This window comes from Cricetulus griseus, assembly GCF_003668045.3.
Source record: "Cricetulus griseus strain 17A/GY chromosome 1 unlocalized genomic scaffold, alternate assembly CriGri-PICRH-1.0 chr1_1, whole genome shotgun sequence".
Lineage (NCBI taxonomy): Eukaryota > Metazoa > Chordata > Mammalia > Rodentia > Cricetidae > Cricetulus > Cricetulus griseus.
In genome coordinates this window covers 77415104-77431142 of record NW_023276807.1, presented here as the reverse complement: position 1 = coordinate 77431142, position 16039 = coordinate 77415104, and the positions used below count along the sequence as shown (strand labels likewise).

At 43.2% G+C, this 16039-nt stretch overlaps 1 protein-coding gene across 4 annotated transcripts in view; it reads right to left on the bottom strand.

Moving 5' to 3' along the window:
* Eml6 (EMAP like 6) overlaps positions 1-16039 on the bottom strand; it is a 252483-nt gene that overhangs the window by 98205 nt on the left and 138239 nt on the right. For 2 of the 4 annotated variants that reach the window (XM_035452555.1, XM_035452554.1), the window contains 3 exons: positions 5309-5510; positions 1715-1852; positions 125-277 (listed from right to left, as the gene is read on the bottom strand). In XM_035452555.1, coding sequence (XP_035308446.1) covers positions 125-277; positions 1715-1852; positions 5309-5510 — 493 coding nt within the window. The remainder of the gene's footprint in view (positions 1-124; positions 278-1714; positions 1853-5308; positions 5511-16039) is intronic. The other 2 variants (XM_035452556.1, XM_027387940.2) reach the window with 1 other exon arrangement.

Below are 16039 nucleotides of genomic sequence, written 5' to 3'. Positions count from 1 at the left end.
TGTGCCCTCGGGGTAAAAATAAAAACCTTTAACACAAAGAATATTTGCTTAAAGTTAAAAGTAACTTTAAAATATGCAACAGAGAAAGGCAAAACATGTTAAAATTAGTGTAAAAATAAGCCACCTGTTTATGTTTGAAATATAAATGAGAGCAGATGTGGTGGTACACGCCTTTAATCCCAGCCTTGGAAGACAAAGGCAGGTAGATCTCCAAGAGCTGAAGGCAATTTCATCTACAGACCAAGTTTCAGGCCAGACAGGGCTATTGAGTGAGATCCTGTCTCAAAAGAAGAAAAAAGAAAAGATAAACCAACTATTATGCTTATTGCTATTTAAAAGGAAGGAGTCTAAAAGAAGAAAATTACCACCTTTTAAATGTCAAAATGTTATACAATCACTTCATTCTCAGCATGAAAGGTCATAATGAACATGCTGAATCACTAGACATTTTGGACCTTTTTTGGTCAAATTCTTTTTTAAATTTAATTCTTTGAGAATTTCGTGCAATGTGTTTTGATCATATTCACCTTCTTCTCCCAAATCCAGACCCACCTCCTGACTTTGTCTCATCTTTTTTTTAAAACCCATCAAGTGCAATTTGTGCGACCATACATTCTTGGATGTTTGATTATCCACTTGAGCATGGAATTGCCAAGTTCTGTTAAGATTAATTTCTGTTTGCATCTGAGAGCTCACTGGGGTTGCTTTTCCCTTCTAACGAGGAGACAGGATTGTGACTCAGGAGCCCTGAGTGAGTGAAGATGGCTTCATCAACTCTAAAACAAACTGAATGAATCCAACAGCAGCATGCACTGGCTTGCACGTAACTCCCCTACACCTGCTATCATTTACCACAGCACTATGCTGTACTCTAACAACATAAAATAACTGTATATTTTTTCTTTTGTTTGCACTTGAGAATTCTATCAAAAAGGAAATTTGGTAATTACCTACCTTATTGTCAGTCAGTCAGCAGTGAATGGAAACATTGCCCACTAATTTGGTAATGAGTTATGTGTGGGTGATAATGCGAATTCAGAGTTACAAATTGTGCTAAGAGCATCCGACACTGTACAGTATTTTCTCCACATAAAACATGCATCATTCATTGACATCTATACTTCTTTGCTGTGATTATGAAATCATAGCAAATTCCACAGGAGAGTGGCAGTTCTTGTCCAATATAAACAGTACAGGATGTCAGCAAGCAGGCAGTGAATACTTCAATTCTGTACCAATTCTATGAATGAAATCTCTGATTCAAGTTTACTTATAAGAGTTTAGTGTTGTTGGGTGCTGCTTTATTATTTCTTCTTCTTTTCCTGGCTTATCTACAGAGCTCAAAGCTGACTGCCTCAAGCCCCTGGGATCAGAGATCCTCTGGTTCTCACTTGGATCTTACAAAGTTCTATAGCAACATGTTGAGGAACTCCTAAATGTACTGGCTGGGGAAGCACCCTCCACGAAAAACAGCAAATTATACAGCATGTTATTTCTATGAAGAGACTGAAGACTATAAGCAAACTCATATCAGGTCACTGGGTTAGGTTCTACATCTAAATAGTTAAACAAAGACATCTGAATTTTCAAAGTTTAGGATTTGAGAATCACAGGTAAAGAGTTTCCTAACAGTGTGACATATTTTATGACCAGGATACTCTTTAGTTTTTAACAAAGGAACATCTCAGAGTACCATTTTCAGTATTGAGTGTACCTGACTCGGAGAACAATGAAAGAGCCATCCTTCATGCCCAGGGCCAACTGAGATCCATCAGGACTGAAGGAGACACTACGGACTGCTTCCTCCATGTTGCACCGAGCAATCAAGGCATGGTCAGCCAGACTCCACAGCCTAAGGACCAAGAACGGGATAAAATAGAGACCAAACCAACCTCTCAGTCATCTGCCAGCCTAGGGTAGGAACCTGCTCTTCACACCGACAACAATAAAGAGCATAGTAACTTCACACCCACATACTTTACCATGGCTCCTCAGAAAATCTGCCAAAGTGTTTTGTCTGCCTTTGGGCCACTTGCATCATTAAAAAAAACCCAGCAAGTAATACGAGGTGAAATTATGTTTGCAGAGATTTTTAGATTCACAAACTGGAAAATATAGACACTATTTTGCCAGTTGTCTTTGGAAATTAGAAGTTGACCTTTATTTATGCCAATTGCTGTTAACCATGCTCCAATGGTAGGAATTGCTAGTGCTGTGTCTTAATTAGGGTTGGTATTGCTGTGATGACATACCATGACCAAACAAAATTGGGGAGGAAAGGGTTTATTTATTTCACTTCCACTTCTACAGAACTGTTCATTACTAAAGGTAGTCAGGACAAGAACTTGAACAGGGCAAGATCTTGGATGCAGAAGCTGATGCAGAGGACACGGAGAGATTCCTCTTACCAGCTTGCTTCTATGGCTTTGCTCAGCCTGCTTTCTTACAGAACCCAGGACCACCAACCAGCCCAGGGATAGTACCACATACCATGGGCTAGGCCCCCTCCATCAATCACTAATTAAGAAAATACCTTACAGATGGATCTTATAGAGGCATTTTCTCAATTGAGGTTCCTTTCTTTTTCAGATGACTCTAGCTTATGTCAAGTTGACAATAAAACTAGGACATGCTGTTACTGTTAGTTTCACTAAAAGCATTCATGAGCACTTTTCAAGTAGTTGGTACTTAAGCATTTGTAGATGGAAACACACATCTACAAATGTGTGTGTGTGTGTGTGTGTGTGTGTGTGTGTGTGTGTGTGTGTGTCGGGTGGGGGGTACCTTAGATAAGAGAATAAATGATATAGGATAAAGAGAATAAATTCTGTAGGGTAGCTCCAGAATTTACTCATGGTTATCACTGTTTCAGGCCTTTGCTGATGGGCCTTTGCCCACTATTGGCAGGGCAATGTTTTATGGTGCTAGTAACCAAAAAGCACAGCTTCTGGTGGAGAAATATGGACCAGGAGGCAAGCACAACTCACAGAGTTTTGGGCAAAACTAACTATAGGGTTCCTAGCTCCAGAATACTTAATCCAGAGTACCCCAAACTAAGTGAAACCAGAGAAAATAAGAGCTTCTGTGTTGTTTTGTGGTAGTTGACCTCTGTAAGGGATTTTCCTATGATGATGAGGATGAGGATGATGATGATGATGATGCTTGAGTGCATCTGTGGGAGTTGGTTCTTGTCTTCCACCATGTGAGTCCAAGGACTGAGCATGGGTGACAAGGACTGGCAGCAGACGCCTCTATCCGCTGAGTTGCTGAGCTAGCCCTATGAAGGCTTCTTCATACACAACAAATGTCTGCAAGAAGGACCAAGAACTTGCAGTTTTGAAGTAAGTGTAAGTCCCACGTGGCAGTTTTCTTTCTTTTTTCTTTTGTAATTTATTTATCATTATTTTATGTGCATTGGTGTCCTGCCTGTGTAGTGGTATCAGATCTTGGAATTACAGACAGTTGTTAGCTGCCTTGTGGGTGCTGGGAATTGAACCTGGGTCCTCTCAAACAACAGTCAGTGCTGTTAATCTCTGAACCATCTCTCCAGCCCATGTTTTCTTAAGTGCATCCAGCCATCAGGAGGGATGAGGAGCTGCACAGTGAACGCCTGACTGTTCCCTCAGGAAGTCCAAAGTCTTCAGCTGAAAGCTCAGAGTAGCTTCTCAATACCTCATCTATTTCTTGTGCCCCTTAGTCTGTTTTTAGCTGTGTACCATTTCTTTCTTTCTTTCTTTCTTTCTTTCTTTCTTTCTTTCTTTCTTCCTTTCTTTCTTTTTTAAAGCAATGTGAGTTTTCCTTTTTCAGAATGAAGACACCACCACTCCTTGGTCAGTTGTGCTATCCCCTAGGGCCACTAATCTCAAGAAAGCATAGCTTCTCACCTTCTTACTTCAAAGTTCTGCAAAAATACATTCAAATGTCTAGCCAAATGAATTTTTGAGGAAGGAACACAATAGGTTCTGCCAGCCAGAGCTCCTCAGCCATGTTTACACCTGTGAGACTCAACTCTAAAAATATAAAAATCAAGGACTTATTGAGCTCTTTCCTTTGGATGGACAGAAACCAGATCACAGGTATTTGGTTAAGTTTTGGGGGTCACAGGTATGTGGTTAACTTTTAGGGTCACAGGTATTTGGTTAACCTTTGGACAGTGTTTTGGGTGCTTTGACTGCTCTGCGAAGGGTAAAGAAAAAACATAAAAACAAAGTTGAGAGATACATATGGCAAATAAACAATTATGTTGCCTATGAAGACACTATAACTGTTTCCACAAAGTCTGAAATTAATGAGGTTTACACATTTTATAGAAACTAAAAAAGAAAATTGATCAGACTAAGCTTTGAGAGCTATATAAACCCACACAGTGGGTAGAAAAAATGAAGTGACCTTTAGCATAGTTTACAAGGTTCTATTTCAGCTTCTAAGGCTCAGAAGCAATAATCAGTCAATAGATGAACTCTTCCCATGGCCTCCCTTTGCTGAGCACTTTAAGCTCCTCAGACACAGTACAGTCTGAAGTGTGTGCAACAGTTGCCAGAATTCTGGTGGCAAGCACATTTTGATCACTTTATCCAGTTTTGTGCTCAAAACGAACAATAGATGAAGCCAGGCATGGTGGTACACGCCTTTAATCCCAGCACTCAGGAGGTGGAGGCAGGTGGTTTCTGAGTTTGAGGCTAGCCTGGTCTACATAGACAGTTCTAGGACAGCCAGGGCTCCACAGAGAAACCCTATCTCAAAAAACCAACCAACCAACCAAACAAACAAATAATGCAAGCCCTGACAAAATTACACATTGTCTCAGATTTTAGCATTCTTCTTTGTTTGATGACATCTAAATTTGCATTTCAGAATTTACAATAACAATAATAATAATAATTTTCTCATGTCCTGAAGATAACTTTAAAATCAGAGCTGAAGGACTCACGAGGAATGGGCGCCTCTAATTGAATCCTAAAATTGCTGTGCAATCTTCCTGCAGAGGAGCAAGCACATGGATGGGAAATCTTGTCTCACCAAAGAGAAGTGTGTTTGGCTCTTCTCTAGAACTAAAAAGACAGCTGGAAGACAGCCTAAGTCTTAGTCACACATTTTCACTTCTGAAAAGATTTTCATGATTTATGATGGATCCAAAAAAGACACAACAACACACCAAGAGGCCAGCTAGCAGAGCACTAAACATCCTCGCTTCCATTCAGAAAGTGTTCCTATGCGGTGGTTTGTCCTTAAACCAGAAACATATTTGGACAAAATAAATCTGTTATCCCAAGGAAGGTATGGAGTATGGTGCCTGCTGGAACCTCACCTGACAGAGCGGTCGTCACTGCCTGTCACAGCCAAAGGCTTCTTGGGGTGCAAAGCCAGAGCCCAGAGCTCGCCCTCGCAGTGGCCTTGAAGGATGAGCACTGGCTTATCCCGCTCGCGCACAATCACTTCAAATATCTCGCTGTCTTGGGTTCCAGCTAGAAGGCGGTCGGCTTTCCAGCACACGCTCCGGATAGAGAGGCCTGGCAAGAGAAAAAGCAGCGAGTGCTCCTTTACACTGTCCACACAAAACCAACACCTGAAATGACGACTGTTTCACCAGGCGAGCATCTGATGCACCCATTTCTAGGAGTTGGAGAATCAATCCATTCCGCTAGCACAATGGACTTGCTTCCCCCATACCTTGCTTAATAGAGTGGCCTGACTCAGGAAACCTATGTGCTTTTACAGAAGACATATTTTAAGTACTACATTTAAAAGAAATCAGACTTTATGAAAACCCAACCCTTCATGATCGCTAGCTTCTTTGGTCCATTCAGTTCCTTATGGAGTTTGTTATCTTACGCAGGGGGTTGTCTCACAGCAGAGTTAGTAATACACAAACGATTTCATTTTCCTAACTCTCCTGCAGCAGGGCTGCAGTATACTCTGGAGCCTGAGCTGCCTTGGCGTCTGTGCTGTACAGAGAGAGCCCCAGCAACTGCAGACACAGGGCCCACTCTCGCTTTATTCCTGGTTAGTCACACGCGCAGGAGAAATGTTTGGTCTCTGGGGATCAGAGGTATAGGCTATAATTATGAAGACTTTGTAATTTATCATCCAAATTTGAACCTCTTTGAAAGTAAAAATAAAAATGCAAAACAATCAAGTTTTCATATTTTAAAAATATGTATTGGTCAAAAGAATAATTTTTTTGTTGTTTTTTTTCGAGACAGGGTTTCTCTGTGGCTTTGGAGGCTGTTGTGGCACTCGCTCAGGAGATCAGGCTGGCCTCGAACTCACAGAGATCCCCTGCCTCTGCCTCCCGAGTGCTGGGTATAATTTTAATATCAAAAGTTTCACAAAAATTTATTGCAAAATTCTACTAACAGTATTATGAAATGGAAATTTTAGGATGAGGAATAAATGGATCATTAAATTGTTTCATATATGGCACTATGCATTTTTCAAAAACTATGGACTACACATTTCCAAGAGAGATCCCTCACATGAACCATCACTGTAGGTGGGGTGCTGTGTGAAGAGGGGGTGCACAGGAACTTTGTGCTTTCCTAAGCTGTCTAAAGCCAGCCCCTCACTGATAAGCATACCTTCAGCAGCACCTGCTCTTTACTTGCAACCGTATGTATGCTTATGATCCTTGGCAATCTTGTGACTTAATTGATAGATAAAAAATTAAAGGCTTTTTTTCCACTATGAATAAATACTATGCCAGGAACATTTTTTGTAGAGAATAAAATAAATTTCTTGATGTTCAATAATTTTTTTAAAACTATTTTTAAAAATCTGTAAGTAATGCCACATCAGATGGGATACTAGCAAAACAGATCGATGATTTAGGATTTCTTAAAAACCTAGCTGTAGTCTTGTTCTACAGTCTTCAAAAGGTGCAGGAGATATTTTGTTTATCTGTTTTCTGGTCTCCCTCCCTCCTTCTCTCTCTCCATCCCTCCCTCTCTCCATCCCTCCCTCTCTCCATCCCTCCCTCCCTCCCCCCTCACTCCATCCCTCTCTCCATCCCTCCCTCCTCCCTCCATCCCTTCCTCCCTCTCTCCTCCCTCCCTCCCTCCCTCCTTCCCTCCCTCTCTCCCTCCCTCCCTCCTTCCTTCCTTTGGCACAAAGCTATTTGTACATGAAATAACTCTCCTTGCCTGACTTTTGGCATTTTATCTGGTACAGTACGCAAACATTTGTTCTTCCTCCACTTCTATAACCTTGTCGGGGAGCGAAAGAGTTCAGAAAAGTACTGAGAAACCCATAGCCTTTGTCTTCTTTTTAAAGCAGCTCCAGAGGAGCTGAGAAATTATCAGCTGGCAATGCAGCTGCTGTGCAAGCATAAGGACCTGAGTTTGATTCCCAGCACCCTCGTAAAAAGCTGCACACAATGTCACATGTCTAGAGTCTCAACTCTGGGGAGCTGTAAAGGGTCCTGGGGCTTACTGATCAGCCTAGCAAAATCAGTGAGCACTGGGTTTAGTGAGAAACCCTGTATCAAAAATAAGCAGAGAGAAGACACCCAGCATCAACACTAGCACACACACAAATACACATATGTACATACACTTACACATACACACATGCACACGTAAATGTACCAGCATATGCACACACCAGCCCAGGGCTGTACACATGCACATGTACATACATGAACACACACACACACACACACACACACACACACACACACACACACACGTGCACGCACACGAAACCAAGATGAATTTTCCAACTCTGTCAAGACTGATGAGCCTGCCAAGTTACGTGGCACCCAGTCTTTTCAGACTGCATCCAGGGAATTCCTAGGAGGGGTTCCAGGGATCTGGCTGGGAGAGGACTTCAGAATGTACATTAAGACACAGGGAGCAGAGGCTCCTGCCTGCTTTCCAGTCTGTGTCTCACAATCTGTGTTTTTATGGATTCCCTGGGGAGCCTTCAGTGAAGAAACCAGTTTATCCAGGAAATTTAACACTTAGCAAAAGCAAGGCGGCTGCACTGACAAGGCGGTGTGTAGGTGAACCTGGTGGGAGAAGTGGAGAGGACATAGGAAAAAAGGAGGGGGAGGAGGAGAGATGTAAGTCGGGGGCAAGAGAGAAAAGGTGACAGTACACTTTTGTCACTTGTAACAAACATAGTGGGCATTTCCTCTCAGAGACCAACTCAGGCTCTCCACACACACATTTCTGTCCTTCAAACAGATAGGTCATCTTTGGTCATATCAGACTAGCCTACTCTAATGACACTGGGTCACTTTTCTGAGATAACCGTTTTAAACAGAAATTACTTCCCAAGGACACATCAGTGGGAGAGCCAGATTCCAGTTCTTAGTCATGTCCACTCGCTTCTTCTAAACCCACTGCAGTAATTGCCCCTGTGCCCAGTGGTCTGCAGAGCCTTGCTGCCTCCCTTGGGCCATTCTGAGAGGACATGCAGAGTTGACACACCCCTGACAAGATCGAGGGACTTCATTCTGCTGTCCACCCAGGCTTGGCTTCTCACTTCCCTGACACCAGCACAGAGAACAGGACTGTAATGACATCCTAGCTGGCAGGCCAAGGCAGACATCGCATCCAGGACTAATCAAGCTGTCTGTGCTTCTTGATCTTCTGCCTGGGAGTCAGGAAACAAGCTACTATTTAGAACAAGGTTAGAAACCCACTGGTAGCGAAATGAAAAGCAGGAAAACTGCTCTCCTATTCAAAGCCACAGAAACGGTCTTCTGCTTTGAGGTGCACACTGTGTTATTGACAGTGTGGTGAGATGGCCTTGCACTACACGGAGAAAGATTGAACTCTGGCCTGAACTTGGTACATGTGGACAGCAGATGGCACTAGAGAGCAGACTACCCATCCAAGCCTGAAAAATCTCCTAAAGGCAGAAACCAAATTCTTAATCACCCTTTGCCCTCATTTCATATCCCTTTAGAAACAGAGAACAAACATCCTTCCAGTGCTCTCTGCTATAGTCTCCAGGCTGGCTTGAGAGGTGCTGGCCTGTCAACAACGACACAGCCTCATGGTTAAAGGGCAATGCTTACTGTTCACTAGTTAATTGAATAGAAAGACTTACACTCCGGCCCTCTTAGCTAGGGACACCACGAGCTATTTTTCCTTTCAAATCTTCAGTTACCACAGCTCTAAGTGACGGGGACATATGCACTCGCACTTCACAGCACTGTGAGGCTTCAATACTAATCCTGGACCTAGTTGGAGCTTAACAGCTGAGAAATTAATTGATCATTGTATGTTATCATTCTAACAGCAGGTCTGTGTGCATTGTGGGGTCTTTTGTAAAGTTCATGTCTCAATCTAGAACAATTTTCTGTGTGTGGGTCAGGCTCTAGCCCCATGAGGAGTCATCCAGGGGCTCTGAGGATGCTGCCACCTGTCTGCCACCCCCAGGGGCAGCTCCTCCTCGCCTTTCAGAATTTTTTTTTTTTTTAATCATTCTTATGTACTAGCATTGCAAACCATCAGAAGGCAGAGTGGTGGTCTAACACAGAGGAAATTATCACTCCACTAAAATGGCCTTCCAGTTATTTGGCTGGAGGAAAGCAAGCTGGCAGCAGGAAGAACCGTGGTTTAAAGCCACAGTCTGAGGCCTGAAGGCATGCACAGAGCACAGGCAACCTTCCCAGATCTTCCCATGCATCAGAATCTTCATGAAGTATGTAAAACATACAGATACCTGGATCCCTCCCCTGCAATCCTCAGGTGGTGTGGAGTGGAGTGACATGGGTGGGGTGGGTGGGTCTGTCGTAGTTAAGTGTAGCTAAACCAAGGCTGGAAAACATTTCCTCCCATGCCTAGCTAGAGTGCTATCCATAGTGGTTCTTCAGCTGAGGTTGAAAACTCCACCATGGAACAGTAGAAAAGCCAAGGCCTCTTGAGTCAGGGCGAAATGCCCACACAACTTTTTGAAAAACCCAGCAAACAAGCACGGCAGGTGGGAAGTCAGGGTCTCCATAGACAACCGTGAGCCCAGGGACAATGGCGATTTAGGAGGAGATGTTATCAACTCTGGACCATGAAGGCTTCCAGAAAATCATCTGTGGACCCTGAGAGCACCACATAGAAACTTCACTGGCTCAGTGGACCAAAGGGCAAGGGCACCAAGTTCAGATTCCCAGAACCTACATGGGCATGGAGGCACACACACCTATAGTCCCAACATGGGAGAGGAGGATCCCAGGTCTCACTGACAAGCCAGGCTAGCTAATAGGTGACCTTCAGGTTCAGTGAGAAACCCTGTCTCAAAAAATGTGGGGGAAGAGTCATTGAACATGAAGAAATTGAATGTTCAACTAGAAGCGTCACCCCTGTTGACTAGCACTCATGGTGCTGGAGGAGCAAAGTAGCCATCAATATCAGCCAGCTACTCACCCGGTGGTCTGCCTGTAAGATTCACTGAGGTATCAGCCACATTTTGATTTTACTTAAGGCTCACTTCATGAGAGGGAACCCATATCTGATACTGATAAAGCAGCTAAGAACCTGAGACTAGGCAGGAATCTATGTGGAAGGACGGAGCAGACAGATTATAAGAAGCAGAGGTGGTGCTTGGCTCCAAGGAAACAGATCTAGACATAAGAGGACTGATGTGCATATATGATAGCGTCCCAGAGATTGTGACAGCATACACAAGCCCTGCACAGGCACAGATGAGACAAAATCAAAATCTCAGCACTGAGAGTGGGGAGTGAACACCAGGTACTACCCCTAACTAGAAAGCTGTTTGTAAATGATACCTGCTGGGAAAGGTCATTGGGTACAGCAAGCACACTTCAGTGCAGGCCCAATGCCCAGGAACAGTTGGCTAACACTAAACAGACTTCATGGGGGGGGGTGTTGTCTTATTTTGTTTGTTCAATTTTCATTTTGCTTTGATTTTGGGGGAGAGAAAGTGGGAGAATGAACATGAAGTTGGGTGGGTAGGGAGGTGGGTAGGATCTGAGAAGAGCTGGGGAGATGAAAATATTATCAAATGTACAAGTACCCAGAACAGGGAAGCAAGGAATGTATAAGATAGGGTGACTGCTGCCTCCTGGAAACCTGGCCTTGCTAAGGATACAATTCCAAGGCTTTCTGGGAGTGAAAGAGGTAAAAGGATTTCACTCATTATAGGAAGGGTTATCAGGACTTTGCATCTTATTTAAAAGAAACAGATTGGATCGTTTAGGGAATCCAGAGCTAGGCCCTGGATGCTCCTGACAAGACAGGTTTCCTGACGCCTTAAAGGCAACCCTGAGGACAAAGCTGAGAACCTTGATGAAACACAGGAAGGAAGATCAGCCTTCTCCATGGACTGTTGAGCACAGACAACCCAGGGACAAGACTGGCCTCATGAATTTTGGGATCCAATATAAAATGGGAGTGTAGGGTTCCTCAAATGATTAAGAAATACTAAGTAGCCAGGCTGTTGGGAGCCATGTGGCCTAGTTTTAGATCAGCATGAACCCTTGTCCAATGGGTCTCCACCAGGCAACACCCGTGGGGATGGCCTCTCACTCAGCAAGGACCAGTGGACCTTTGGAACTTATGAGTCCTTGAAGGCTTGTGCCACACTGAGAGAAGTAACCCGCACTCTGCATAGCCATTCTGCTTTGGGAAAGAACCCAGAGAATTTCCAGTGCTACAGTCAGAGGCTATCTTTAAAAAGAAGCTAACAGGTTAAAATTGGGACGCTATAGATATTCTATTACATTGGCTTGGGGGGTAGCTGCCTTACTAACCCAACTTAACCCAGCATGACAACTGTAGGACACAGGTGTCCCATCACAGAGAAAATTAAAGGATAGAACCCTTCAGAACCAGGTGCTTAGGGACATGCCTTCTGAGACCAAAGGCACACCCAGTTGCATGTGGACTTTTGCCAGTGCCAGGATGGAAAGCATGGGTGCAGTTTCTACCACATTTTAACCCTGCATGGAGATGCAGCGCCCTGTGGCTCACAGGTAACCAGGGATGATGGTAGTGCCCACTGCTGCCTCAGGCTTACGGAGACTTGAGCTCCAACTGCTACGAGTCTCTCTGAGCCAGAACTCAGAGATGGCAATGGGGAATATTGAGGCTCCTGCTAACACCAGCCCACATGGTTCCTGCCATTGCTTTACACCTGCATGTTATTGTCAAGACCAAATATATATATATATATATATATATATATATATATATATATATATACACACACCATGGAGAACATGCTACACCTTCTGTCACCGACTCTTCAAGTGTGCCACTGACTGGTCAGAGGGCAAAGACTTCAGATTCCTATCTGGTGCTGGGTCCACCAGTACCAGAAGCTTTTGCTTTTAGCAGAACTAGCATGGTAGTAAGAGAGGAAACCTCTAATGCCTGATTAGGGCCACCACTCCCATTGCAAGAGGAGTTACACAATGAGCTATGTATTCTAATTGCTGTGTACACCACGCCAACCTGAGCTGCTAATGTCCCCACACCTGTATGGCCTGCAGAAATGGTAGGTCACTGACTTGATTGTGAATACACCATGGGTAATAAAGCCAACCATTTATGGCAAACCAGCCTCCAAGACACAACTTCAGGGAAAGCTGTTTAATAAGATCATGACCTCCACAAGAGCAGTAAAATCAACTGGTAAAGACAGGAAAATCTCAATACAGAAGCATGAGAAATAGGAAAATAAGGCAATAAGTCTACAAAAGAACCCAGTCATCATTGCCTAGCATTCGGCAGACCCTAGGTTCAATGTCCAGACACAAAACAACTGTAAGGGAGTATTAGGGAGCAAGGAGAGGGAGAAAGAGATGACAGTGATGGCATTGGAGGAAGAGAAAAATGAGAAAAAAAATGGTGTCCCTGGTGACATTGTTAAACTGATCTCTGCATTTGTGAATATTCCAAGGGAGTGGGGGAAGCCCTCAGAAATGAAGCCCTGAGTGAATATGTATGGTTGATAAGGGCACAGCCATATTGAAGACTCCAAGGCCTTAGACCATGGGACAGCAGGTAAACCATTACCATATGACCCAGGCTCAAAAGAAATAACAGGGCTTTCCCAGAGTGCGAGTGTTTGAGTGCGAGTGTTTATGGAGGATTTACCAATGTGTGCAGCTGTTCCTCCCAGATGTTTCCAGCTGGAGACCACTGCTCATGGTGACGGGCTAGTCCCTTACCCTGTGCTGTACTGAATAAACATGCTGAGCTTCCCTGTTGCGATGGTGGCAGTAGCAAACCCCATGGGATCCTGGCTTTACTGTTTGTTTTTCATTCCCTTGTCAGGGTTCCAGGACCCAAGGCTAGCTAGATGCAGCAATAAGCAAGAGAGAAGAACTAAGTAAATAAAACCATAAATGATAAACTAGACATTGTAACTTATACTGTTATTAGATAATTCGGGGTCCCTTTGCGGGGTTCTTAGACTCTTTAATAAAAGGTTTAGAAACAGACTCATAAGGAAACTTGAGCATAATTTTATTAGAGGGGAGAGTAACAGAGCAGGCCAGCTAACCCTCACTGGCTTCTGGGAGGGAGGAGATGAAAAGAGAAACAGAGTCAGGCCTTTTGGATGAGGGTCCAAGAAAGGAAGAAGGTCCAGCAATGGAGGTTTGCTGAGCAGCTGCACGGCTGAAAGTGATGGGTCACTTCATGCAATGAGGGAGAAATCCCGGCATTTCTTGGGAAACACACTTAGGATTTTGGTCGGCATCCTTTAGAAAAAGTTAGGTTTTTCTGAGTGAGAATTCAGAAGTACATGGGCAAGCCACACACTGGAGGTCTTGTATGTGATTACATGGAAGAAGGCTTTCCGGGAAGAATAAATATATTATCTCATTAAGGGGATACTTATTCCCCCCCATCTCTTTAGCATGGCTTTGGTGATTCAGATTTCCCATGAGGTAGACTCCTATAGTTAATTGATAGGTCCAGTTGGCTTAACTCTTAAGAAAAAAGACAGCGGTGTGTAATGTTCTAATCTTTGGAGCAACGAGAATATCATGTTTCCAGCCAGGCCAGAGGCAGTCCATTCTTTTGAAAAGGAACAAAGAGAACAAAGCATAAAGCATCACACTATCTGATTTCAAGTCATACCAGAGAGCTACCGTGGCAATGCATTTGCATGAAAACTAGCAGACAAACGAAACCAAAAGGAGACCCCGGAAACAAACTAGCATAGTCAACTGATTCTCAAAGTAGGTACCAATCTCTGCAATAATGGTCTTGGAGAACTGAATATTCATTGTCAAGTACTGTGACTTGATTACTGTCTCTCATCTTAAAACAAAAATTGACTCAAAATGGGTCAAAATCTAAATATAAGATCTGAAACTACAAAAGAAAAGAAAACTCACAACCAGGGATGCACAAAATGAAATACCCTGTACAGCTAAGGGAAAAAAAAAACAAAAATTAAACAAACAAACAAAAAAAAACAACTCAGCAAAGAGACAAACAACGGAAACACAAGAAAGTCTTTGTCAACTATTTATCTGACAGAAGGTTAATATCCAGAATACGCAAGGAACTAAAAGACCAAAAAACTCAAGTAATCTAGTTTTAAAATGGGCAAATGATCTGAACAGACACTTTTAAAAAAAAATATAATAGCCAACGATGTATAAAAATGTTCAATATTATTAGGTACTAGGAAAATGCATTTTGAAATTACAATGATAAGCCTGCCTAGAACAGCTGTTACAGAAAATAAATAACAAATGTTCATGAGAAAAGGGAGCTGTTATTCATTATTGCCAGCAATGCAGCCGTTATGAGAAACATTGAAGAGTTTCTTTAAAAAACTAAAAGTAGATCTATCATATGATCTAGCTATCTTACTTCCAGAATATTCAAAGGGTATGAAATCAACAGACCACAGAAATATTGCATACCTATGTTTAATGCAGCATGATTTATATTTTCTATCACATGGAACTGGCGAGAGAATGACAAAAACCAAGGGGAGGGGAGGAGCCTGGGAGCCTGGGATGTGCTGGTTACATTTCTTCTGTAAACAGAGGTTCTCAGACTTGAGAGCTGGTCTTTGAATATCTAACTTGGACTTTTCCACTGCAATGTTTGGCTCCAGTTCTTTGCAGGCACTGTCCTGGCCAGTATAGTCATTTGGTAACATCCCTGACCTTTACCTACAACCGCCCTAAAACTTGTGAAGTTTTATAATCAGAAATGTCTCCAGACGATGCCAAATACCTTCTAGAAAATGCTGTACTATATGATTTTTGAGGCATTTTGAGGAATACACTAGTCAAAACTGAACAGCAGTGAAGAAGAGCCAGCCCCCACCTCCTCCTGTTCCACCCAACCCACTCTCTGCCTTGGGTAGGCAAAGTACTCCAAGTGGGTGTATTCTTTTGGATCAGATGTTCCCCATAGTCTTGGGCATTTGAACACTTTGTCTGAAGTTGGTGGCACTGTTCAGGGAGGCTTAGGAGGTGTGATTTTACTGGAGGAAGTATGGCACTGGGGGCAGGCTTTGAAAGTTCATCACGGTTCACACTATTTCCAGTTCGCACTTTGTTCCATGATTCAAGATATGAGTACTCAGCTTCCTGCTTCTGCCTCCAAGCCTTTGTTCCACTATCTTGTACTCTAACCCTTAGGAACTGTAAGCCTAAATAAACCCTTTCTTCTATAAGCTGCTTTGGCCACAGTGTTTTATCACAGCAATAGAAACGTAACTGATATAGTGGACAACTGAGGGAGATGGATAAGGAAGACCCACAATAGATAGGTCTTAAACACTCTTAAAATCTTCTAGTCACTGTTAGCGTTAGTGGTCAGTTCTTCAAATTCTCACTGCAATCAGTCTTGTTGTTCACTTTCCTGTAAATAAGAAAAGACACTAGGGAAAATTTCACTCACTAAGTGACAGCTATTGGAATCTCCCATTGCCCTGCCTGTCTTTCCCCCCCCTCCCCCCGCCTGTCTTAAACAAAACGACCATACTAATCAAAGGACAGCTGGCCTACCCATCCTCATACAGCATCAGCCACCTTAGACATAGTACAGATGCCCTGAGAAACTACACAGCCATCAGATGGTTGCCCAGGCTTCTAAAG